The following is a 27,157-nucleotide window of genomic DNA, read 5'->3' as shown; positions in this document are numbered from 1 at the left end:
TGCCAGATTGAAGAAACTCCAGCTCTATTCAGTCGCATACCGTCTGCTCAGAGGTGACATGTGCCTGACATACAAGGCCATGTCCAACCCGGAATTAATGGACATGCTCCACCTCAAAAAATCCAAATCCACCAAAACCACTAGAGCAAGCGACTTAAACCTTAGCACGGATATAAATAGGACGTGCTGGAGGGACAGATTTATCACTCAGAGACTCCCTATGCTGTGGAATAAAATCCCGGTCCATGTGAGGCAGAGCACCTCGCTGACTCTCTTCAAGAGAAATCTAGACCTGTGGATGGGAGATCGTAGGTTTACCCCAGGAATCATCTCTGTGTCACTGCTGGACAGAGGCACAACAAACTAATGGGCACAGTATTTTTTCATATAAGGGGTGGCGTAAGCCACAATAATTTGGGCTAGGCTTATAAATGCCTTAGGGCAGATAGCCTAGTATAAACCTATGAACCTATAATATATTTGTTTGAGCTTGTTTGGTGTTCATCTCTTCTAGTTCACAAACTGTCACTTTACAACATACATCTCTTTTTGGCCATATTCACAATAACCTGTAAAGTATGAAGTGAAAAGCATTAAGCAGTGGCTAAAATCTCCTCGCAGTAATATAGTTAACAATACTTGTCAGTGCCGTGGTGGTGGTATGTTAACAGCAATGGACTTGCTCTCTTATTTTTCTTCAAATTCAGTCAAAAGAAAGAAACAGCAAAGTTCAGTTCACTCACTGTTAGTAGATTGAGGAGGGAAGGAGGTTGGGATTGTGTATGTGTGTGTATGTATGTATATATATATATATATATATATATATATATATATATATATATATATATATATATATATACGCACACAACTGGGAACTGGAATTTGTATATTAGAATTTACGGTGCTAGGACAGGGGACTTGACTAACATTACTCCTCCTTCTACTACCTCTTCACCATGCAACCTCTTGCACTCATCTTCACTTGTTCTCTTCCCCTACTTCATCTCATAACTTCCTTACCACACACTTTCACAACATTGCACCTTCCCTAGTTTCCTCCCAGCCTATCCTTCTCCTAAAAATAAAACTTTTCCTAAATACAACTACTGACACTAAACTCAAACTAAAAGTCTACTTAACTCCTTCTCCCAAATGCAAACATTTCAAAGTACCTCCCCATTCTTCATTCCTTCACTTAGCTGGTGACATCCACCCTAATCCAGGTCCCAAATCTTCTCAAATACATCTCAACAGCTCCTACAATAAATCCCTTAATAAAAACCTCAAATTCCTCACCATCAATGCCCAAAGCCTACTAAATAAAATTACCCTCTTTCATGCCTGGCTCAATCACAACCAACTAGATATTTTAGCTATCTCTGAAACCTGTCTCAAACCTCATATAAATGATTCTGAATTCCTTCCACCTGGATTTCACTCTCTCCGATCTGATCGCCTAACTAAAAGAGGTGGTGGTGTAGCTTTAGTCTACTCCAATCACTTGTCTATCTCTCCATTCCCCAGCCATATCCCCTCTTTCTTAAATGCTGAACTTGTCATCGGCCTACTAAAACTTAACACCCACAAAAGCATCTGTATCATCTCCCTCTACATTCCTCCTGGCAACAACACTACCACCCTAGAAGACATTCTCTCCTGGACCTCCTCCAACATCAGACTAGAAACCTTCATTCTAGGAGATGTAAATATTGATTGGGGAAAAATCAATAACCCCAATCCTACATTAACAATTAACCTATTTACCTTTACTCAGCTCACCACCTCCATCACTAGACCTAACAAAACACACACCCCTGGCTCCATACTCAACTGGATCCTAGTAACTCATTCCAATAAAACCATCAATTCAGGAGTCATTCCTGACTCTCTAGGAGACCATCTCCCTGCCTTCACCATTCGAGCTACTCCCACCTCCTCTTTCTTCCATAAATATATCTCTACTCGCAACCTTTCTAACTTTAACCCCAGCACTTTCATTGATTCTGTCAAACTAATCCACTGGAACCCCCTAAAAATTCTACCACTAGACTCCGCCATCGACTACTTTAACTCAACATTCCTAACAATCCTTAACTCCCAAGCCCCAATAAGAAATAAACGGGTCAAAACTAAAACCTCACACCGGCTCACCAAAGATACAGAAAACACCATGCTACAAATAGATAAAACCTGGAAAACCTGCCTCCGTAACAATCAACCTGAGACTTTATTAAAATATAAACAGTTGAGAAACCTAGCCAAAAAACTTGTCCTAAGGGATAAAAAATCATACCACCTAAAACTACAAGAAAATCTTGCAAAAAATCCCTAACACTTCTGGAACTTTATTAATTCCCTCTTAAGGCCTGGAACAAAAAACAATCCCTGTCCTGATACTAGCAAATCTGACTCAGAAATTGCCACACAATTCAATTCCTTCTTTACCTCTTCAATAGCTGAGCTCACTGAGACATTCACCAACAATAATCCTCCTCCCCTCTTTGTCCAATCCTCCACTCTCTCCCCTCCCTACCCCAATTTTGAACTTAAACCGGTCTCCATCAACCAAATAAAAAAACTCCTCTTTAAACTAAAGCCCTGCTCCAACGCCCCTGATAGCATTCCCTCCTCCTTCCTAAAAATAGCATCAGATGCTATTGCTCTGCCTATCAGCATCCTGATCAATAGATCCATACTAGAGTCCTATGTTCTAACCTTTGGCGTACTGCTTATATTTTCCCTCTCCACAAGGGTGGCAAAAATAACATTGTATCTAACTTTCGGCCCATAGCCATCCTCTCCCCTATCTCCAAAATTCTTGAAAAATGCATCCATCTACAGCTCTTACCATTCCTTACCAAACCAACTACTTTCCCCCACCCAGCATGGTTTCCGCCCTGGACATAGTACTAACTCTGCTCTGCTCTCCTCCTTACATTTCGTCAATTCAGCCCGTGACTCTGGAGATTTAGTATCGTCTGTCCTGCTAGACCTTTCTAAAGCCTTTGATACCATCTCCCATACCCACCTCCTAAACCATCTCTCTAAACTTAACCTTTCCCAAGCAACCATTTCTTGGTTCTCTAGCTATCTTTCTAACAGGTCCCAAGCCGTGAAATGGGGCCAAGCCACTTCCTCTTTCCTCCCTACTCCCACTGGTGTACCCCAAGGTTCCATACTTGGTCCTCTGCTATTCAACATCTTTATTAATGACTTCCATAAAGCCATTCCCAACTCCAAAATTGTTCAATACGTTGATGATTCCACTTTGATTGGTAGTGCCCCCAACCTAGCTGAGCTCCAATCTCTAGCCCAAAATGCCTTTTCTACCACTGAAGATTGGATGCTCCAAAACCACCTCTCTTAATGCCAACAAAACCAAGATCCTTCTATTCTCCCCCTCCAAATCTTCCCCTCTAGATGAAAACTCCCTTCACATCACTAGTCGTAATAACTCACAAATAGAGATTGTACACTCTGCCAAACTTCGTGGTGTCACCATAGACAGTCAGCTAAAATTTAACTCCCACATTCAGCAGAATATACTTTACAGAAATCACCACCACTTCCTCTCTCCTTCCTCTAAGCTGACTCTTGCCACTACCTATCTTCTTCCCTCTCTCATGTATGGCTCTCCCTTGCTCACTAACTTATCCTCCTCACTTACCTCCAAACTAGAGATATGTTACAACAAAATTTCTAGATTTGCCACAGGCGTTAAATCCTCCTCACACCATTGCGATTCCCTTCATTCCCTTAACTGGCTTGAACTGCCCAACCTACTTGACTTTCACCTACTAACCACAGCACACAAATTAGTATTCCAACCCTCAAACTGCCCTGCACTATCCAACATACTGCAACCACATTCCCCTCCCAGACCTCTTAGATTCTCTCACCAAAACCTGCTGACCATTCATAAACCCAAGTGCCCAGCTGGCCAGCTAGTCTTATCCTGTACCCTAGCAAAAAAATGGAACTCTCTTCCCTCCAGCCTACGGACCTGCAATAACCTCAATAGCTTCAAATCTCAACTTCATTCCTACTACTTGCTTAACAGGAAATGCAACTGCTCTCTTCCTCCTTTGCCTCTCAAACCCTCCTCTCTCCTTATCCCTGGCTAACCTGTCCGTACTTCTCAACCTCTCCTCTCCTAGCCCACTCTTAATTATTAATTTGTTTCTTATAACAAATTACTTCCGCCGACTTCTATACTATATACTCTCTTCTTCTGAACTATTTGTTCATTCTGCTGGTTGTTTATCACATTGACATTGAATCAAGCTGTTTGTGTCTTTTGTTTGATCTTTTTATTATGTACTGTGTATTTTTTATACTATGTATGTTTTACTTTGATTTTAAAATGTATCTAATTAGATTTGTGGAGCTTTTCTCCCCGGGCCTCCACTGAAAACGGGCTCCCTGAGCCCAGTGGACCTCCCCGGTCATCAAACTGGAAATAAATAAATAAAAATAAATAAAATATAGCAAGCAAAAAAGCACGGAATCCGGTATGGTCACAGAAAAAAACACGACTTTAACTGGAGATTTTTACACCTGTGATCTGCCCCTAAACCCTGACCAGACTGAACTACTAAGTTAGTCAGGCAGGGGGAGGCAGACCAGTGCACTTGCTTAGTGTAGTATAGCCCAGTCCCCCGAATTTGAAGTTGAACCCCCCCCCCCCCAGGAGTGAAGGTTAGTGGAGGGAGCCAGCAGATATAACGTTCCATGTTTCTTGTCCATAATCTCGCCTTCATTCTTGTGTCCCACCCTCCTTCCCCCTACATTCCATCCTGGAGGATCGTGCGGCATTTTTTTAGATTGGTTATGTATGTGCTCTGGTTCCCTTCTTGCCTCATAAGATTTAAGCTAAGGATAATTAACATTATTTTTTGGAATAACAATTTGTTATTGTTTTTTGCAAACAAGATCTGGGTAACCTTCTCTAGGCATTATGGGATAGGGTATACCCTCGAGCTTTAGTAAAAAGGCCAAGTCGGAACCGATGCTTGGTTCCAAACCCAACCAGCAAGAATGAAAGCAAGATTATGGACAACAAACCTGGAACCTTGTGGTGGGTACATAACTTCTTATTCTGTCAACCTTCCAAGTTTGTAAGAGCAATATTTAAAATCTGTCCCTATTTGTCCCCCAGTCATTTTAAGCTTTGTCCAGATTTTTTGCTCTAAGAGGTTGAGAGGTATGATCCCAGGTGAAACCTCCACTGCTGGAATCTGGCAGTATTTAGCATCGACCTGTGGAAATTACTTCAGCTATTTGCCAGATGCTGGAAGTCAAAACAATTAGTCCTCCACATTTCAAGACTAGTAATTATTTCACCCTAAGGACAGTACAGAAAGCTCCCTAGTACAGACAGTCTCCGGCCTAGCCTATAAAGTAATTTAATTACAGCTATTTTTCTGAAGTTATCCTCCTGTATTCTAGTTTCCACTGTTAAAATATATACATATAAACAGTTGTACATTTCTGTTATCTTCCAGTAGGGCACACTGTTTTCATTTTAAGCAAAAGCACTTTATAAAATACCTTTTTTTAGCACACATCCATACGGGCCAGTTTGATACACACATGACATACAGTTCTAATACAGTTGTAACACAAGCATCTTGTGTAGACCATGTTGATAGAAAATTCCAGGTAGCTGTGCTGGCAGTCACCAAAGCAGTAGAGTAAGATAAAACAATACACGCTGCATACCTTGACCTGGCGAAGGCTTTTGTCACAATCCCCCACTCAGGTATAGTAGAAGAAAAGCCTAATAATATAGGAATAAACCGTGGCTTTATCAGATGGATTGCCAGCTGTCACACAGGTGGGATACAGGAGATCAAGATATGGGAAACTACCTCTCTAAACAGATGGGTCACCAGCAGTGCCACCCAGGATTATGTGCCGAGACATTTTCTGTTCAGCATCTGCTTTTCAGAAGTAAAACCCACTTCCAAAAGTTTGTGGCTAACTAAGTTTGCAGTTGACTGCAAGCTGGGAGCAGTGATCATATCCTGAAAAGACTCGGCCATCCTACAGGAAGGCTTGTGCCAGAAGTAAAATGAAAGCTAAATGACAACAAATGGTCATTATGGTCTCCACTGGAAAGTTGAACCCCCCCCCCCCCTGGAATTGCCACATTGACAACACTCCTAAGAGGTGACCCAGTAGTTCAGGATTTGGAAACTTATGCAGACAGTGACCTAACTTTTGAGTATTGTGTGTCTACTGTGGTAAGCTGATAAACAAGGGGATTGCTTCCACATCCAGGATGCCATTGTCCCCCTTTACGCAGCCCTCATTAGACCAATTTATATCGTAATGTCCTTTTTGACATGTATCTGTTCAGGCTAATGCAGCAACTGGAATGTCTGCAGATATGGTTTACAAAAAGAGTACAAGGCCTAAATGTTGTACGTGGACTTCTTCAATGCCCTATCGCCGTTTTCTCTCTCTCATAGACTGCTAAAAATGTGACATATGTATAGCATACAAGGCATCCTCTAACCCATTATTGATGGACTTGCTTCCCATCAGCAAGTCAGATGGTATCATAAGTGCTTAATCCGGAGACCTAAAGCTCTTCTGCAGCAGTAACAGAAAGGTTTGGAGGGTCATGTGCATCTCACAAGAGGATACCATTGCTCTGTAATGGATTCCCCATTTACATTAAACAAAGCTCATCCCTGATCATGTTGAAGCGTAACTTGGATCAGTGGATGGGAAATAGGAAATTGACCCCAAGATTTCCCCTGTACTACTACTGGGCATAGTCCGCTCCTAAATGCTTTATACCAATGGATGAGTCCTCTCCATATACCTGTCTTGATACAGTAGTTATCAGTAGAGTAATATATAAATATAGATCTAAGTTCCAATGGGATAAGTTTAATTTCAAGCAATAAATGGAATTATTGGCTAGACTTAAAATGGCTTGCAAGAGCCGTTCGCCTAGTACTATTCTATGAATCTGTAAGGTGATCATATTCTGTCCTCTGATGCAAATGAATGCCTTTGACAAAAGATGTGAAAATATTTGATATAGAAATGTGTGTAATAACCAACCTTCCTTTTGCCAAAGCTGTTATGCTAGCTGACACTTAACATCATGTGCTGTTCTACCAGCTTAGTCTGCTTTGTTGTGCACATTCAGCATTTGGTTGAAAACATGGAGAGAATCCGCAAGAAACATAGTAACATTTTGAGTAGGGGAGCAGTTGATAACCTGAACTTTTACCAGTTGAGTAGAACTGATGCTGGCTAGGGTGGCAGCTCTGTATTACTGGCAGACCTGACACTTAATTGTTAATAGCTTTCATTTGGCTGGCACATTATTTAGCATGTAGTCGTCATAGTGCCAACAGCACAGCTCCTCAGCAGATGAACTGAAAAATCCATGGCACAACTTTCAGATTCACTGCAAGACTTGGTATCACTTCAGAAAGGATTTTAGCTAAATGGTATCAGTCCCGGTGTGGAAAATGCACAGTAGTGAGTGATTAGCAAGATAAACCAGGTGCTTAAGACCATTTTCCCTCTTAAAGATCTGTAAAGGTGAGTTTTCAATTGTATTAATAGTGGATACCTCAAAAACTGTACTTTCTGCTGTTAACATTTGCAGTTGTCAAAAACAAAGCTGATTGTCACTAGGCAATTATCTCTTACCCCAGCATTTTATTTTTTGCAGGTGTACCCAGACCTTCAGATAACAAGTGTTGTTCAAAGCAACCAAGAAGTTAGCATTGACAACTGGTGCAAAATAGGCAAGAAGCAGTGTAGAGGTCATACACATCTTGTTAATCCATACAAATGTCTTGGTAAGTAGCTGTGTGCGTTTGTGTGTGGCTGATTGCATCTGTGATTACTTGGATATATGTATTGCTTGAGGATGACTAAGGTGGATGACTCAGGATTTGTAACATGTATTTGGACTGCTAAATGCCATTGCCTTTCATTTCCCATCCTACACTACACAAACGTGCATCTCCAGGTCTTAGATGGCACGCAGAAGCTTTGGTAATTAAGAAACTGCCATATGCTGCTTTAAAATTTCTTGAAATATTTTTTTTTTTTTGTGAGGGTTTTTTTTTTTTTTTTTTCATTTTCTAATGTTATTCTCTTTTGGTTATGTTATGGGCAGTTAAGTTTTGGATGATACAAGAAGGTACAGGAGAAACCTGTGTTTCTTAAGTTTATTTCCATATATTAAGTATTCTGCTTCCATTTCTCAGCCTCTGGACAAATAGTTCTTGAAGAGAAAAAAATTAGTTCCTTCCAACAATCCAGTGGGTGTTCAAAATCAAGCTTATTTGTCAGACTTTCAGGGAAGTCTGTTAAGGTTGTCTCTCAGATGGGGACAGAATCATCCATACCCTTTCTGGGATTCACATTTCCCTTTTGCAAAGATGGTCACTGTGGGTGTTCACCATTAGATCACTGTTAAAGCAGCCCAAGTTCTATCCTGCCAAGGATTTGATGTGTGGCTAGCTTCTTAAGCTTTAGGTCAACTTTCATATGACTTTGCATCCATTAGCGCTTGAGTGCGAGTCGGTATGAAATTTAGACACAAGGGTTTCAAAATTTTGTGTTTTTTTTTAATACAGTTGAAGCTACCAATAAGACTATCTTAACTGAGTCTTCGTAGGCCCATCGGTCGGTTTCTTCAGATGGTCAGATAAGTATCCAGTTGAGGGCTTATTTCTTCTTTTTTGTAAGAAATCTTGATGTTCATCGTGTTGCCCTGCTGCAGTCATCACACTTGGGTTATCTTGTCGTCTAGCACTCTCCGCCAAAGGATCTGAAGCGATCTCGGGTTCCAATTCTGTGGTAGCCAGGGGCTGCGTAGGAGCCTCACTGAAAACCGGTGAACCGGAGACCCACCCAGCCGAGGCCTCGGAGTCTGGCTTGGGTCTAGGCTGCCTGTCCTTATCCTTGCGGTTTTTTGTGCACGCCGGTAGTCGGTTGCTCCGACGGCATTGTGTAGTTAAATTTTCTACCGAAGTAGTGTCGTGCGAAATCAAAGCGTCTTTTTATAGTACGCTTATTGAACCTAGCACAAAAGCGACAACCAGTGACGTCGTAGTCTGGGCATAGGCAAGGTATACAATAAGAATGAAAATCCTTATGAGGTATTTGCTTCTCACAAGAAATATAATTGTTAACTTTTTCTGACATCGGTCTGAGGCAAGAAAAGTTTCCCCAACGGAGTACTTAGCTTTATTGAAGACTTCGGATCTGAAATTCGACTTTGAAAATCTCAGGAGTCGGCCGACTGGCACTTGCGAACTGCTTCTGCTTCGGGCACCGCACAGCAAGAAAGACTGAAGAAAATGGCGTCGGATGCATCATATATACCCCTGGCGCACTGACGTCAGGGAAGAAGCAACAGCAACCGACGCTGGACCAAGACTTTGGAATTCAGGCCGACTGCGGGACCGCCTGACGACAAGACAACCCAAGTGTCATGACTGCAGCAGGCTGTACACTCTAACATCTACATTTATGGTAGGTACAAAACTGTACTTTAACTAGGTCTGAGAGGGAAAAGTTTGTGTAGTTTCCGAATTTTGTATGAGATCACTAGATGTTCTGCCTTTTCTGCTTGTAGAAAGAACATAGCATTTAGTTCTGGTCTGTTCTGTCTTGATCTTGAAAAATGCCTGCTCCTAAGGGTTTTAGGAATAAGTGTTCAGTTTAATAAATGTAATGGTAAAGCTTTAACTCTTAAAATTATGGAGCAGGGTTCTATTTTCTCCAATGTGCCTTTGGACTCCTTTCTTTGATGACCAGGGTCCTTTAAAAGATCCAGAAGGACTCTAAAAAAATAGTATTGGTAACTCTATTTTGGCCCAGGTCACAATGGTTTTCACTTTTGAAAATGGCCAAGGTAATCACTGCAAGTTTCCTCACAGGTTGTACTAACTTGCACATAAACGTGTATGGCTAAGTGGAAAAGATTTTTGAGTTGGTGACATAGAATAAACAATGTTCCTTTTTAAAGGCTTAGACCCTGTTCTTCTGCAGTATTTGTGTCAAGATTCATCTTTTGGCCATTTCTGCATGTCTTCCTATGGATAATCCTTTCTTTTTTTTATCTCAGGTGAAACAAGTTTTTGAAAAGGGGAATTACATATTCATCCACTAGGAAATGGATGGATGTTCGTGTTTCATTGTTGCAGTCATCACACTTGGGTTTATCTGCCTGCAGGTAGCCTTCAGTCAGCCTGAATACCAGAGACTTAGTATTTCTGCGTCCTATGCTGTCACTCCAGGACTGACGTTATGTCGTCAAGGGTATAAAAACAGGCAGCCGATGCCATTGCATCAGTCTTTCTTGCAGAGGAGCCTGAAGCAGAAGCACTTCGCATGAATGCTGGTCGGCCGTTACCGGAGTTTTCATTTACGAATAGAATCATCCTGAAGTCTTTTAAAGCTGAGACCCCCGTTGGGGGATCTGTTTTTCTTGCTCTAACCGATGTCAGAAAAAGTTAACAATTGTCTTGCCTATGGAAAGCAAATACCACACCAAGATTTCTATTCTTACTGTGTCACCTGTTTCACCAAAACGTACCTCACTGTCTGTTTTGTCCCTTGTTCAACGCCTGAACTATTCGTCGTCCGGCCCTTCTTGTTAAATACTTTCGTTCTCGATCTCCGTATTCTGAATTGGCTTCGGTAAGCCATTTGAGTACCGATATTCTGAAAAAACGTAAGGATAAAGACGGACCGCACAGGTCCAAAGCTGCCAACGATGCTTCCGTTAAGTTAGTTGCCAGTTCGCTGGTACTCTGTGAGGCACTTTCGCAGCCCCTGTTGCCCGCTTCAGTGGATTCGCAGGCCTCTACCGAGACCCGTTCGGAGTCCGGTATGCTGCGAGACTCTTTAACTATGGAACCTGCAGATGTCTGTACCGTGGATGGGTCTGAAGCCGCTGAGCAGGCACTGGCTTCTGAGGAAGTTCTTCGCATTACCGATGTTGGACGCAAACGGGTGACTTCTTTTGCGTCTTCAGTTCTGTCTAAAACTATAGAGTTTATAAGGCCAAGAGTACGCGCTATGCCTAGAAAACCGATGACCAAAGTTCATGCACCTGCTCCCTTCCTCAACATCAAATGCTTAAAATGGCAGAAGACCTTATTATGCTGATTAGGGGAAGTCAGCTTTCCCCTTCTAAGAGAAAAAGACCTGTCCACAGCAGCTTCAACAGACCAAGAGTCCCGATGATTCTGAGGTATCTGATTATGAAGACATGCTCTTAACTGCTTATGAGGACTCAGATGTAGAGGAATCCATTCCCTCTGTCTCTCCTACAGAGGACTTTTCTTTTGGTGAAACCTTACATACTTTTAGGAGCATTTCCGTTGGGAATGCCAAGACTATCCCCAGTCCAAAAAGAGACTCAGACAATTTCTAGATTTGCCACAACATAGGCCTTTAGCAATACTTCCAGTCCTGGAAGTTGTGGATGATGTCTTTATGGAATCCAGTCTTACTCCCTAATACTTTACTCCCTGCTCCTAGGAAACCAAACCGGTATTAGAGTACCTGACTCTCTCAAATTCCTTTTTAACAATCCTACTGCTGACCCCAGAGATCATTTCCCAGGGGCCTAAAGGTATTAAAGCAACTACAGCTAAGAATCCCACCCCTTCGGACAGGGATTCCAGAGCTTTGGACCGATGTGGTAAGAAAGTATCTGCAACTCTCCCCATTAGGGCTTTGAAATGTCAGTTTCACATGCTGAAGTATCAACAACATATTATGGAACTTATTAAACAAAAAATTGCAAACTTTGCAGACTGTGCAGAAAATAAAGAATTGCAAGAGCTTATGCATTTTGCATGCCAAGTCAGCAAGCATACGTTGCAGTGTGGCTTTGATGCCCTAGAAGCCTCTTGCAGGACATCAATCACTGGTTCTGTACTAAATCTTGCAGGCTGGCTTATTCCTCGAATTCTCCCCCAGCAACCCTAAGCAAGTAGGTGCTGGACATCATTCTTGAAGTCAGAAGAACCCAGTACAAGAAAAAAACTATGCTGATAGATGGAAAAGTTACTGCTCCTGGATTCAATCTAAAGGAGAGGACACAACTCTGCCCTCCCTGCCTTTAATCCTGGATTACTTAGATCTACTCCACAAAGGCCTGTCCTTCATTAAGATACATGCCTCAGCCATTTCGGCTCATTACGACACTGAGCCACCTCTCTTCTCACACCCTCTTATCAAGTAGTTCCTGAGAGGGGCAAACAACTTAAGGTCACCAAGGAGAGCACCCACTCCTGCTTGGGACCTTAACTTTGAACTGGAAAAGCCCCCCCCCTTTTGAACCTGGAGCGTCAGCAGAGTTAAAATTCCTTTCTTGGAAAACAGCCTTGCTTCTGGCTATCACTTCAGCTAGAAGAGTGTCTGAGCTACAAGCGCTTCATTATTTTCAATGCTGATAGGGATGATGTCCTTCAAGGATGCATCTGCAGTCATAACAAATGGGTTGTCCTGTCGTCAGGCAGCCCTTCGGTCGGCCGGATTCCAAAGTCTGGGTCTGGCCTCGGCTGGTGTCGCACTTCACCCGACGTCATCTCTGCTGGTCTTCGGGTATAAAGGCATCAGCTGACACCATTTTCCTCAGTCTTTCTTGCCGCGTGGCGCCCGAAGCAGAAGCTGTTCGCAAGTGCCGGCCGGTCAGATCCAGAGATTAATACTACCGAATACAACTTCGAAGACTTCTAAAAGCTAAGTACCCCGTTGGGGACTCTTTTTTGCCTCAGCCGATGTCAGAAAAAGTAAATAACTGTTTAACCTGTGGGAAACAAATACCTCATAAAGATTTCCACTCTTACTGCTTACCTTGTTTAGGCCCAGACCACGACGTAGTAGCTTGTTTAGCCTGTGCTTCCTTCAACCGACGAACGCTTAGGCGTCGTTCGGAGTTTGCTGAACAGTTTTTCGGCTCAGAATTTGCGTATATTATGCCGTCGGATCCTCCGACTACCCAAATTAAGAAACGCAAAGAAAAGGATAGACACTCGCGGTCCGCGGTTTCGGCCGAAACCACGGTTAAGCAAGCCGCGAGTGTCTCGGTTTCGGCCGAAACCGAGCAAACGGTTCAATCTACAGCCGAATCTATGACTACTACCGAGGCCCCTTCTACCCTAGCTGAATCGGCCTCTGAAATTTTGCCTACAAATGTGGTTTCTTTAGAGTTATCGGACACCATCCCTTTGGATGTCTCTACCCCAGCATGTGGTGCTGCTAGGCCTCCTGCAGCCATGTCTATAAAGGCCTTTGCCAGGGCTAAAGCAGCCAAAACTGCTAAATCAGTGCCTGTTAAGCCCCCCTCTCACAGGCCCAGCTCCAGTTCACAAATGCTTACTTTGGCAGAGGATCTCATCTCTTTAATAAGAGGATCCCAATCTGATCCAGACAGGGCCTCACAACCACCAGAAAAGAGACCTAGAGCAGAGCCCTCAGAGCCAGGCTCCTCAGATGACTCTGCAGATGACTCAGACATTACAGACCATCCAGAGGCTCCTCTTTCTACTTATGAAGATTCTGATGCTGAAGAATCTATTCCTTCTGCCTCTCCACCAGAGGAATTTTCTTTTGGGGAAACCTTACATGCCATGCGAGAGCAATTCCAATGGCAGGGCCAAGATTTCTCAGATTCAAGAAAAAGGCTTAGGACCTTTTTACACTTACCGCAGCTTAGGCCCTTAGCTATACCTCCAGTTCTTCCTGTTGTGGATGATGCATTTAATGATGTTTGCACTGCTCCTGATACTTTACCTCCAGCCCCTGCTAAGCCAGACAGGTTCTACAGGGTACCGGACACTCATCACCACTTATACAAGGCCCCTTTTGCAGATCCGGAGACTATCTCCCAGGGACCTAAGGCAGTTGCTTCGACTCAGCTAAAAACCCTCTCCCTTCTGATAGGGAATCCAGGTCCTTAGAGAGATGGGGTAAAAAAGTATACACCTCCGCCACTCTCTCAGCTAGAGCTTTAAACTGTCAGTTTCATATGATCCAATAACAAGAGTTTATGCTTGATCAGTTAACTAAGAAACTGTCCTCTGATGAGTCCTTAGATAAGAAATATGTTCTAGAAATGGTGAATAACATTCAGCAAGTTAGTAACCATTCTTTAAAATGTGGCTATGATGCACTGGAGGCTTCTTTTAGATCAGCCATGACTGGCACAGATATAAGAAGGCATGCATGGTTAAAAGAGCAGGTCTTGCCGGATCATGTTAAAGCAAAGCTTTTAGATGCTCCTATGGACAAGGTCAGTCTATTTGGTTCTCCTGCACAACAAGTAATGAAGAAAATGGAAGAGAAGGCAAAATCTGTACAAACAGTTAAAGATTTCTTACAGGTACAGCCCCCAAGGTTCAGCAGGAACTGGCCTTCCAAAAATTGGTCCTTTCCAGACTCCTCTAAAAACCAGAGAGGCAGGAATAGACGTTCCAGAGGCAGAAATCAAACCAGAGGAGGTGCCTACAGGGGACGCCAGTGGCAAGGCAATAACCAAAGAGGCACGGATGCAACCACTACCACTGCAACAGGACATTCACAGTGACTTGGTTCTAACACCGCCTACCAGGGAACAAATAGTAGCACCTTTAGGCGGAAAGTTAGCCTTATTTTCAAAAAACTGGCACTATATCACAAGAGACAACTGGATTTTGCAAACTATGGACCAAGGCTACAGGTTTCGTTTCCACACCTTACCAGCAAGAAGAGGAATGCCAAACCTGCCACCAAATCAAAAGTCAGAAGCCCTAAAACAAATAGCTCACTTAACAAAGATGAGAGCTGTGGAAAGGGTACCACCTACAGAACAGGGCAAGGGATTTTACTCCAGACTCTTCCTAGTACCAAGAAAAGAGAACAGTTGGAGACCTATTCTCGACCTGTCCGCTTTAAACACATTCATCATCGTTCCAAAATTCAAAATGCTGACCCTACACCAACTTCTTCCCATGCTGGGCAAGGAGTATTGGTTGGTAACTCTAGATCTCAAGGAGGCATACCTGCACGTCCCCATATGACCAATTTGCAGAAGATACCTCAGATTTCTTGCAGGTTCAGAGCATTATCAATTCTCAGCATTGCCCTTTGGCTTATCTACTGCGCCCAGAGTGTTCACGAAATGCCTGGCATCAGTAATAGCTCATTGCAGGCTTCAGGGAATCCAAATTTATCCATACCTGGACGACTGCCTGATACAAGCGGACAACAAAAGCAAGCTGACACAAGACTTGCAAAGGGTCATTTGCTTACTACAAGCCCTGGGATACACAGTCAATTTAAAAAAGTCAAAACTGATACCATCCCAGACAATTACATTCTTGGGTGCAGAACTGGACACAGTAAAACAGATGGCATTCCTAACTGCAGAAAAGCAAGAACAACTTCCTCTGTACTTCTTGGCACTAGCAAAGCAGAACAAACTAACAGCAAGAAAAGTACTACAGGCCTTGGGTTTCATGGCATCCTGCATAATCTTGGTCCCCCATGCCAGACTGCATATGAGAAAGCTACAGTGGTACCTAAAGAATTTATGGTCTCAACACAAGCACAGCTTAGAAACCGAAATACCACTAATTCCATGCCTGAAACAAGAGTTCCTATAGTGGGCTCAGACATGCCAGGCAAACCCAGGATGGTCTTTCCACAATATTCAAGCAAGCCAAACCATCACAACGGACGCCTCAGATCTCGGTTGGGGGGCACACATGATGGACAAGTGCATTCAAGGCTTATGGACTCCAGATCAACTGCACCTGCACATAAATCAAAAAGAAATGCTGGCAGTAAAACTAGCAATCCAGAATTTCAGACCATTCCTCAAAGAGGGACAATTGATGATAAGGACAGACAACACCACAGTCATGTGGTACATCAACAAACAGGGAGGCACTCATTCATACCCCCTATGCCGAATGACTCTGGACCTCTGGAATATGGCTCTGAGCTACAACATTCAACTACAGGCAATATTTGTACTGGGAAAAGAAAACATCCTAGCAGACATGTTAAGCAGAACTACCTCGGATGCTCACGAATGGATGCTACACCCGGACATCTTCAAGGCCATCACAAAGAAATGGGGAATACCACAAATAGACCTATTTGCATCCCCACTCAATCACCAGCTCAAGAAATTCTGCACAAGGACATACCACCCTCTTGCTTGGAAGGTGGACTCTCTATCCTTCAATTGGAAAGGCCTGACAGCATATGCATTTCCACCCCTTCCTTTGATGCACAAGGTACTACTGAAAATCAAAGAGGAACGACCAAGGATAATTCTGATAGCTCCAAACTGGCCAAGGCAACATTGGTATCCATTACTGAGGAGCATGTCTCGGGGGGGAACGTGGTCTCTACCCCTGATTCCTTTGATATTGACTCAGAGCAACTACAACATCTTGCATCCAAACCTGAAAACTCTACAACTCACTGCCTGGAACATTACATAACAGCATCTAACCCAGATTTATCCCAAAGGGTTAAAGACATTATCCTTGAGGCCCGCAGACCTTCTACTAGAAGGAACTATGCAGGAAAATGGAAAAGGTTTGTCATTTGGAGTACGGAAAGAGGGAAAGATGTGTCAAAGGTAGATATTGCCAACATCCTGGAGTATTTGGCAGAGCTCTTACATACTGGCCTGTCCTATTCCTCCATCAAGATACATGCATCAGCTATTTCTGCAGAATACAGCCTCGAGCACCCTGTCTTCTCGCATCCTCTACTCAGGCAATTCCTCAGAGGAATTAAGAATGTAAAACCTCCTAGGAAACCACCATTACCTGCATGGGACTTGAATTTTGTGCTAGAAAAACTGACACTCCCTCCATTCGAACCAGCAGCAACAGCAGATCTTCAACACCTATCCTGGAAAACTGCTTTCCTTCTGGCAATTACTTCAGCAAGAAGGGTTTCGGAACTACAGGCTTTAATGGCAGTACAACCCTTCCTAATCTTCCATCAAGATAGAGTATCCATGAGAACTAATCCTACATTTATGCCTAAGGTGGTATCCAGACTGTCTCTAAACCAGGCAATCCACCTACCTACCTTCTTTCCCAATCCACAGAACAAAGGGGAAAGACTGCTACATACCTTGGATGTACATAGACAGTTGCGCTACTACCTGGACAGAACCAAGGGCAATAGAAAAACTGACCAGCTCCTAGTAGCCTATGCAACAGGAAGGGAAGGAAAAGCAATTTCCAAACAGACAATCTCAAAGTGGATAGGAAATTGCATAAGATTCTGTTACTCCTATCATGGAAAGCAAATTCCACAGAACATAAGGCCTCATTCTACAAGGGCTACAGCCACTACCACAGCCTTCTTACGAGGAGTGGCTACCAAGGACATTATTGAGGCTGCTACTTGGACCTCCGTGCATACATTTGCCAAGCATTATAACTTACCTCTATACTCTAGATCCCGAGCAGGGTTTGCCACTGCTGTGTTGCAAGGGATCCTAAGTACACCATAATTCTTATTCCTCCTCCCCTAGTTTGGCTATGGTATTCTACCCATTTGTTATGACTGCAGATGCATCCTTGAAGGACATAGTACAGTTTTGTACCTACCATAAATGTAGATGTCTGAACAGGATAGCATCTGCAGTCAGGATTACCCACCCTCCTTCCCCTCTGTGGTTGCTCCTAGGGTATTGCCCACCTAATAGCTAGCTGGGGGGGGATCTCTTATGGTGTATTTGTTTGTATATATGTACATACATGCATATTTTTTGTATTTGCCTTCTACTTTTTGGGAAACATTGGCATTTACCCAAAAATTTAGCTATCCAAGAGGGCTACTGGCATCTGGGGCAAGAAACACTGAGGAAAATGGCGTCGGCTGATGCCTTTATACCCGAAGACCAGCAGAGATGACGTCGGGTGAAGTGCGACACCAGCCGAGGCCAGACCCAGACTTTGGAATCCGGCCTACCGAAGGGCTGCCTGACGACAGGACAACCCATTTGTTATGACTGCAGATGCTATCCTGTTCGGACATCTACATTTATGGTAGGTACAAAACTGTACTTTCTTCGTGTTTCACTGTTGCAGTCATTACATTTGGGTAATCTGCTGACAGGTTTCCCTCAGTCGGCCTGAATTCCAAAGTCTTGGGTCCTGCGTCGGATGCTGTCTCCTCTTCCATGACATCAGGTCGTCGGGGGTGTAAAACATGCAGCCGACGCCATTTTATTTAGTCTTTCTTGCTTTGTGGTGCCGAAGTAGAAGCATTTCTCAAGTGCATGTCGGCCGACTACTGAAATATTCGAGTTTCAGAACCGAAGTCTTCCCTAAAGCGAAGTACCCCGTTGGGGAAACTTTTTTTCTTGCTTTTTACCAATGTCAGAAAAAGTTAATAATTGTATTACTTGTGGGAAGCAAATACCTCATAAGGATTTCCATTTATACTGTATTCCTTGCCTAGGCCCTGATCACAACGTGCCTGGCTGTCTGTTCTGTGCTAGATTTAACCAATGCACTGTTAAGCGTCGGTATATTTTTGCATCAAAGTATTTTGGGAACAGATTTAACTAACCAGAAATGTCATCTGATAGCAATCAGACTACCGGAGTACATAAAAAACGCAAAGAAAAGGACAGAGAAAGGCAGTCGCGATCCAAAACAGATGACAAAGCTTCTCCTAAGCCAGTCGCCGATTCGCCGGTACTCAGTGAGGCGCTTTGGCAGCCCGTGATACCCACTACCTTCGAGTCGCAGGCCTCTACCGACACCCATGTGGAGTCCGGCATGCCGCAAGATACTCAAGGTATTGGACCGACTTATGTATCTCCCTCGGATGGGTCCGGAGCTGCTGACCAGGCACCGGCTTCTGAGGGTGTTTTCAGACCTCCAACATTTGTATATCAAACCAACGACCGCTGCAAAACCAAAGACAAAAGCAACTTCTAAAACTAAAAAAAAAAATGACGCATGAGCCACGTGTGCAGGCCTCTATGCCTAAAAAACAGATGATCAAAATGGCTGAAGACCTTATTACCTTAATCAGGGGTACCCATCCCCCACTTGATAAGAGGCCTAGGCAAGACACTGATTATGAATTTTCAGATCAGGTTTCTATTTCTTCTGATTCCTCTTCTGATCAGGAATTATTTATACCTCCTTATGAGGATTCTGATGCTGAGGAGTCTATTCCTATGCATTTCCTCCTGAGGATTATTCATTTGGAGAAACCTTGCATACTTTGAGGGAGCATTTTCACTGAGAGTCAAGACTTCTCAGAATCAAAAAAGAGGCTCAGGGATTTCCTTCTCCCTCAGCACAGGCCTTTAGCCGTTCCCCCTGTTTTAGACATTGTGGATGATGTATTTTCAGAGTCAGGCGTGTCCCCTGACTCCTTACCTCCAGCTCCCAGTAAGCCTGACAGATATTACAGGGTCTCTGACACACACAAAATTTTATTTAGAAACCCTGCTGCTGATATTGAAACTATTTCACAGGGTCCAAAGGGAGTTAAGGCCTCAACAGCAAAAAATCCTACCCCCTCTGACAGAGATTCAAGGGCACTGGACAGATGGGGTAAAAAGGTTTATACATCGGCAACCTTGGCAGTCAGGGCCTTAAACTGTCAATTTCATATGCTTAAGTACCAACAACATGTTATGGGATTGCTGAAACAGAAAATGATGATGATTTCAGAATGTGCAGAAAATAAAGAATTGCAGGAATTATTGCATGCAGCTGAACAAGTTGGAAAGCATACTTTGCGATGTGGTTTTGATTCCTTAGAGGCCTCCTGCAGGGCCGCAGTTACTGGATCTGTGATTAGGAGGCATGCCTGGTTAAAGGAACAAAATTTACCTGATCATGTTGAAGCTAAATTGCTAAATGCACCTTTACAGCATGATTCTCTGTTTGGTATTAAGGCAGAAGAGGTTTTAAAGAAAATGGAAGACAAAGCTAAGTCTATGCAAACTGTTAGACTTCTTACAAGTGCAGCCACCAAAATTCAGTACACTGGCCTACCAAAAACTGGTACTTTCCTGTGTCAGAGCTCAAAGGGGCAAATCCAGATGCCCTAAGGGTTCCAGATACCAGGTGCAAGATTTATACAGGTCAAAGCAATGGGGCGCTTCCACCTCCAAGTCTGGAGGAGATAAAGTGCAAACATACAGAAAGCAATCCCAATGACTTCCCTCTGCCTTCACCAAGCACTTATCTTTTGGCAGCACCTATAGGGGGAAAATTAGCACTTTTTGCTCAAAATTGGCAGTTACCCAGGACAAGTGGGTACTAAACATCGTATCACAGGGATACATATTCCATTTGCACATTCTGCCAATGGCAAATGGTTGGTCAGATCTGCCAAAAAAATCAGTGGTCAGAAGCACAGAAACAGGTTGTCCCTCATGGATATGGGGGCCATTCAGACAATACCAGAACAGGAAAAAGGACAAGGTTTTTATTCAAGACTGTTCTTGGTACCCAGAAAGGACAAGGCCTGGCGGCCAATACTGGATTTATCGATTTTGAGCACCTACCTGGACATTCCAAAATTCAAAATGCCGACTTTGCAGCAGCTTCTGCCCATACTGGGCAAGAATGCTTGGCTGGTGACTTTAGACCTAAAAGGGGCCTACCTGCATGTCCCAGTAAGATAATCGTGCAGAAGATACCTCAGATTCAAGGCTGGCTTAATGCATTACCAATTCTCTGCACTGCCCTTTGGCTTATCTACTGCGTCCAGGATCTTTACAAAGTGCCTGGCACCAGTAATTGCATTTTGCAGACAAAGAAGTATACAAATATATCCTTACTTGGACGACTTTCTCATTCAAGCAGAGAACAAGGACATTCTTCTTCGACATCTGGCGTTTGTGAAAAGGCTTCTAACATGTCTAGAGTGCACAGTAAACGTAAAGAAATTGCAACTGGTACCCTCTCAAAACGATAACATTCCTGGGTGCAATCTTGAATACAACTGCCCAGATGGCTTACCGCACGCCAGACAAGCAAAGGCAACTGCCTACTTAATTCAAACTGATGACAACAAAAACCCAGTCTTCTGCAAGACAAATTCTGCAGGCTCTAGGCTTCATGGCATCCTGCATCCTACTGATTCCATATGCAAGACTGCATATGAGGAAACTTCAGTGATACCTAAAAAGTTTATGGAGTCAACATTCTCAGTCTGGAAACTGATTCCTCTCATTCCCTGCCTGCAGCAGGAGTTTCTATGGTGGGCAAAGGCATGTCACCAAAACATGGGACGGTTATTCACTCTACCCCTGCCAGCCAAACCATGACAACAGACACATAATGTTATGCCTGGGGGGCCCACATGGCAGGAAGATGCATTCAGGGCATATGGTCACCAAAACAAATGCATCTGCATATCAACCAGAAAGAGATGCTAGCTGTTCAAAATGCCCTAACAGCCTTCAAGGACTTGCTTCATCCAGAACAACTACTGATAAAGACTGGCAACACCACAGTCATGTGGTATATAAAAAAGCAAGGGGGGGCACACTCTTACCCCCTCTGCAGATTAGCCATGGCACTGTGGAACACAGCTTTGACCTACCAAATACATCTTCAAGCTCAATTCCTGCCAGGAAAACAAAACACACTGGCAGACTATATAAGCAGAAACCTTGTGGACCCTCATGAGTGGAAACTAAATCCACAAGTCTTCAGCATGATAACAGAGAAATGGTGGAGCCCAGACATAGATCTATTTGCCTCTCCTCAAAATTGTCAATTGAAAAGATACTGCACAAGGACTTATCACAGACAAGCATGGAAAGTGGATGCCCTATCCTTCAGTTGGAGAAACCTATCAGTTTACGCCTTTCCTCCTCTGCCTCTTCTCCCCAAGGTCCTCCTAAAAGTTACACAAGGGAAGCCAAAGATGATACTAATGTCCCCGGATTGGCCCCGCCAATACTGGTACCCAATCCTAAGGAACTTGTCTCAATACCCAGCTTGGAACTTGCCTCAAAGACAACTACTGTCCCAGCAAAACAGTCAGATCCTGCACAATTAACTGCAAACTCTGAACCTGGCAGCATGGCTGATAATGTAGTCATACAAACAGCACCACTCAGTAAAGCTGTGATGAATGTCATTTTGGAAGCCAGAAGGCCTAGTACTAGAAAATCTTATGCTGACAAATGGAAGAGATTCTGTGCTTGGAATCAAGCACAAGGAACTGATACAGCAGAAGCAAATATTCCTCAGATATTGCAATACTTAATGGAGATGCTTGACAAAGGCCTATCTTTCTCATCAATTAAAATCCATGCCTCTGCCATTTCAGCTCATTACAATACAGAGCCACCAATCTTTCTTCATGCTTTACTAAAGCAGTATCTTAGAGGAGCCAAAAATTTAAGGTCTCCTTGAAGATCACCATTGCTTGCATGGGACCTCAGTTATGTGTTAAGGCTCACCCTGCCTCCATTTGAAACAGCTGCTACCGCTGAAATAAAGTTCTTATCATGGAAAACAGCTCTGCTTTTAGCAATTACTTCAGTAAGAAGAGTTTCAGAGCTACAGGCCCTCATGGCTATAGAGCCTTTTATCATATTTTACCCAGACAGGGTATCTCTGAGGACAAATCCTACATCTGAAGTAGTTACTTCATTTGCTCTGTAACCTGTGGGTATCAGATCTGAGCCGGCAGCTTCACAAGCTACAAGATCCGAGCTCCTAGCTCCTCCCCCGTACCCATAATCCCCTGCCACTAACTGTATTACCTCAGATCATTTTTGCTGCGGCTGTAGACAGCTACTTTTTGAAGAGCTCCTTAGTTGACTGGTGAGATTGTTCCTTTGTTCCTTTTTTCTTTTAGAGAAAAGCCTTTTCTTAGTGTTGATTGTGGTGTGTGTGTGTGTTTAGAGCCTATAGCCAGTATAGTTTGTTAAATAGTTTCCCTTTTTTGTGTAGTGTTAGTTTTTCTGTGTCCCCCCTCCCCCACTTAGTGTTTGGGTGTGCGTGCATTGTGGTAGAGAATGGCTAAAGGGCCCGAGGTCGTTTTTTCAAAATGTAGAGTGTGGCCATAAGCTTTCCCCTGCTGATGGCCACACTCGGTGCGTTTTATGCCTGGGGGTGGCCCATTTATCAACAGACTGCCAAATCTGTGCAGCCTTTAACCCTCGGGCACTTAGGGACAGGAAGAGTAAGCTAATCCTGGCGGGCTTGGTTCTCCAGGATTCGGCTGCTTCTTCCTCTCCCGCCAAGGCTCAGGCTGTCTCCACAGCCCCAGTGCCTTCCGTTCCCCCTGCTCAACCGGGGACTCAACCTCTCGCTTTGAGCTTGAGTTCGGCGGACTCTGGTGCCTCTTCTTCTAAAGAGAAGAGGCACAAAGATAAGGAGAGACATAGGTCTCATAAAAGGCGGGCTGCGACTCAACCCTCAGCCCTGCCATCTAAGCTTGCTAGCTCTCCCTCGAGGGTTTCCGGATCCTCCCCCTCTTGGCTCCGTTCGCCTCAGTTTTCACCGGAGCCGGTCGTCGAGGCGACCCTCCCGGCCTGCCTCGACGACTTCCTTTAGGTCGACCAGGAGCTTCACCGATGCCGATATGGATTGGATGATGCGACGATTCCTGCAGACCCAAATGCAGATGGGGATGCTCTTGCCTCCCCGCCCCCCTCAGGGGGGGGGGTGCGGCCTCTGTCTTCGCTCCGATCACTCCTTCTCCAACCCGTTTTTGGGTTTTGTAGTCATCGGATCCGGGCCCTTTCAGAGCTGGGGTTTCGTCTGCGCCGATAGCTCTGGTCTCTTAAGCCGACCATGCCCTCGAGTGTTTTGGATCAGAGTTCTTGGGGCCGAGGGCCGAGCATCGGATCCGGGGGAGTTGATGCGTCTTCGGTGCCGCTGAGGTCGGAGGACACTTCTCTCTCTGATCTGATCGTATCAGCTCCGACTCCGGTCCCTACCTTGGAGCCGAGGAGATTGCTCTCAGAGCCTGGGGAGAGTAGTTCTCCTTCGGCTTTTGAGGTAGTGGAGAGGGTGCTGTCGAGATCCTCCAGGTCCCCGGTCCGGGCTTTGGTTCCTCCCGCACCCCTGCTGCATATGGGTCTATCCTCCTTCCATTGGGACAGCCTGCCCAAGTTCTCCAGCCCGTTCCCGGGGAGGAACAGGAAGCCGTTGACGAGCCCTCCTCTGACAGTCCCACCGAGGAAGTCCCTCGTAAACGGAGGTGTAAAAGGAGGCACCTGGACTCCCCTGAGTCAGTCACCACAGACACGGATTTGGATGAAAGGGAAGGTTCCCCAAGGTCACCCCCTGAGGAGGTCTCCTTCAGAGACATTATGGAGATGTTGCATAAACCTTCCACGGACGAATCAGTCTTTCTGGAGGCGTTTGAGGCAGGCCCGTCTACCTCCTGGGTGTCCCCTCCGGCTGACCCCCTGCTAGACCTTATTACTACCAGGGCGTGGAAGGAGCCCGACACTGTGGAGCCAATCCCGAGACGGCCCGACAAAGTCCTTAGCCCCCCATCAGATACAGTCGTGGGCCAAGGGGTCTCCGGTCGATGCCATGTTGGTGGCGGCTGCCACGAAGAGAGAACTCGGCCAAGAGAGTTCTTCGGTCCACCTGCCGGATAAGGAATCTTGAGCGATGGACCGCATTGGGAAGCGGATGTTTGCTTCAGTGACCTTCTCAATGAGGGCGCTGAATTATATGGCACATACCATTAGGCTACAGCGAGGCTTGATTAAGGAATACGCTGCAGGAGTCCATGTCTGTCGAGGACAAGCAGGTGTTTCCGACTTGTATGGCCCCTCTAAAATCCATTTCTAACACATCCATGCGGCTACTCTCTCATGCAACAGAGGGAGCCGCGAGGGCCAGCAGAGCCGGGGTCGTCTTGCGGTGTCACGCCTGGCACCGCCTTTGCGATTTCGCAGAACCCTTCAAGGTGTCCTTCGCGAATGCACCCTTTGACAGGTCTTCGCTTTTTGGCAAGACCATTCGCGAAACGCTGGTCCAAAGCGAGAAGGACTGGAAGACGCGGTCTGCCATTGGGGTCTGCTTCTCTAATCCCCAACGATCCTTCTCAAGGAATCTGAGGAGACATAAGAAGTTGTGGTTCCGCAAGTCTCAGCAATCCCATCCAGCTTCGGACCCCTCGTCCTCCAGAGGCAGAAGAGGACAAGGTGGACGCCGGCCCAGAGGCAGAGAGGGGCCACGTAATTTCGGGTCTAGAAAACCTTTCTCTGACAGACCCACGCAGCAGCCCTGAGGGCTTACCCGACTGTCCATCTCTGGAGGTAGTCTGGGGACGGTTGACGGAGCATCTGTCAGATTGGGAGTCCATTACGACAGGTTACTCTATTCCCTTCCTAAGCCTTCCCCCTACAAGCAAACTCCACCCAATGTTCCACCCGATCAGAGGGAGGCAGCGGCTTCGGAGGTTTCGAAGTTGCTAAGAAAAAAAGCCATCCAGCCCATCCCCCCAGATCAGTCCGGATTGGATTATTAATCCAGGTTCTTTTTAGTGCCAAAGAAGACTGGGGACTTAAGACCCATCCTAGACTTGTCTGCTCTGAACCTGTTCATCCCAAAGGTAAAATACCAGATGGTCACACGTCAATCAATTTTCCCCTTGCTGCAGGAGAACGACTGGATGCGCTCTATAGACCTCAAGGATGCGTACTACCACATATTGATGGACAGACTATCCAGATGGTTTCTCCGCTTCCGGCTGGGAGCCAGTCATTATCAGTTCAGGGTTCTTCCGTTCAGCCTCACCTCAGCCCCCAGGGTGTTCACCAAGGTCATGGCAGTGGTTGCAGCCCACTTGAGACTTCAGGGCATTCAGGTTTTCCCGTACCTAGACGACTGGCTCCTTACCGCCGCCAACAGGCATCAACTCTGCGTTGCAAGAGATTGCGCCCTGACTCTGGGCCAGAGTCTAGGCATCTCAGTGAATCTTCAAAAATCCTTCCTTCGCCCAGTACAAGTATTAGAGTTCATAGGGGCCAGATTGGATACCCGTACTTCTCGAGCCTTTCTGACGTCGGACAGGCTGAGCAGCTTGTCGCTTCAGGTGCTTACTCTTCTTCAGAGCCAGGCTCCTGTGGCGGAGTTAGTCCTGAGGGCACTAGGGTCTATTGCAGCAGCAATCTGTCTATCCCTTCATGCACGCCTGCGAATGCGGATTTTACAATGGACCCTCCAGGTTCAGTGGTCGCTGTTACTCCACCCGTTAAGCTTTCCGATCCCACTGAGCAGTTTGCAGAGACTCCTTTCTTTGGTGGCTTCACTCTCGAGAGCTGAGGCAAGGGAGACCCTTTGTGATTCCCCCGCCCCATGCCACTTTGACCACGGATGCTTCTCGCCTCGGGTGGAAGGGGCATAGTTTGGGCAGAGCCGTCCAAGGCACGTGGACTTCCCTAGAGACCGCTCTGCATATCAGTGTCCTAGAGATGAGGGCAGTGCTTCTAGCATTGCCAGCTCTCCACGACCTTCTACCTCTGGGGACTATTGCAATCCAGACCGACAATATGTCGGTAGTCTGGTACATAAACAAACAGGGAGGAACCAGGTCTTATCCCCTTTGTCGAGAAGCTATGAGAGTGTGGGAATGGGCGATATCCACCAACCGCTTTCTAGTAGCAATGCACATTCCGGGATGGTCCAACATATTAGCGGGCAAACTGAGTCGGATAATTCTCACTCCAAGTGGTCTCTCAATCCATCAGTTGCGAAGCAGATCTTCCGCAAGTGGGGTTGGCCTCACTGCAATCTTTTTGCTTCTCCATTAAACACAAAATGCAGCGAATACTTCGCAATACCCCCCCCCCCCCCGAGGGGGAGACTCCCAGAGACGGTCTAGTTCATGCTTGGCCTCCCGGTCTTCTTTATGCTTATCCTCCCCTTCCGCTTATGACCAAGTTCATACAGAAAGCCTCTCGGTTGGGGAGCAAAGTTATCCTCATAGCCCCATTCTGTCCTCGCCAGATCTGGTTCCCATACCTGCGGTCTCACAGTTTAACTCCCCCTTGGATACTGGAACCCATTCCAGACCTGATTTCACATCCCGCAGGATGTCAAACCCCGAAGTTCCACTTATGGCAAGGACTCCTGGTATCTCATCACCAGTGAAGGCCATTCTGGTAGCGGCTCATAAGCCGGCT

General features: G+C 45.2%; 1 protein-coding gene across 3 annotated transcripts in view; it reads left to right on the top strand.

The window, feature by feature from the left end:
* Positions 1 to 27,157, top strand: part of APLP2 (amyloid beta precursor like protein 2) — a 1,432,335-nt gene that overhangs the window by 308,430 nt on the left and 1,096,748 nt on the right. For all 3 annotated transcript variants that reach the window (XM_044081082.1, XM_044081081.1, XM_044081080.1), the window contains exon 3: positions 7,700 to 7,829. In XM_044081082.1, coding sequence (XP_043937017.1) covers positions 7,700 to 7,829 — 130 coding nt within the window. The remainder of the gene's footprint in view (positions 1 to 7,699; positions 7,830 to 27,157) is intronic.

Source organism: Protopterus annectens, chromosome 8.part0 (assembly GCF_019279795.1).
Source record: "Protopterus annectens isolate FY-2018-M chromosome 8.part0, PAN1.0, whole genome shotgun sequence".
Taxonomy (NCBI): Eukaryota; Metazoa; Chordata; order Ceratodontiformes; family Protopteridae; genus Protopterus; species Protopterus annectens.
Note: the sequence above shows the minus strand (reverse complement) of the source record. Positions and strands in the feature narration are given on the sequence as shown.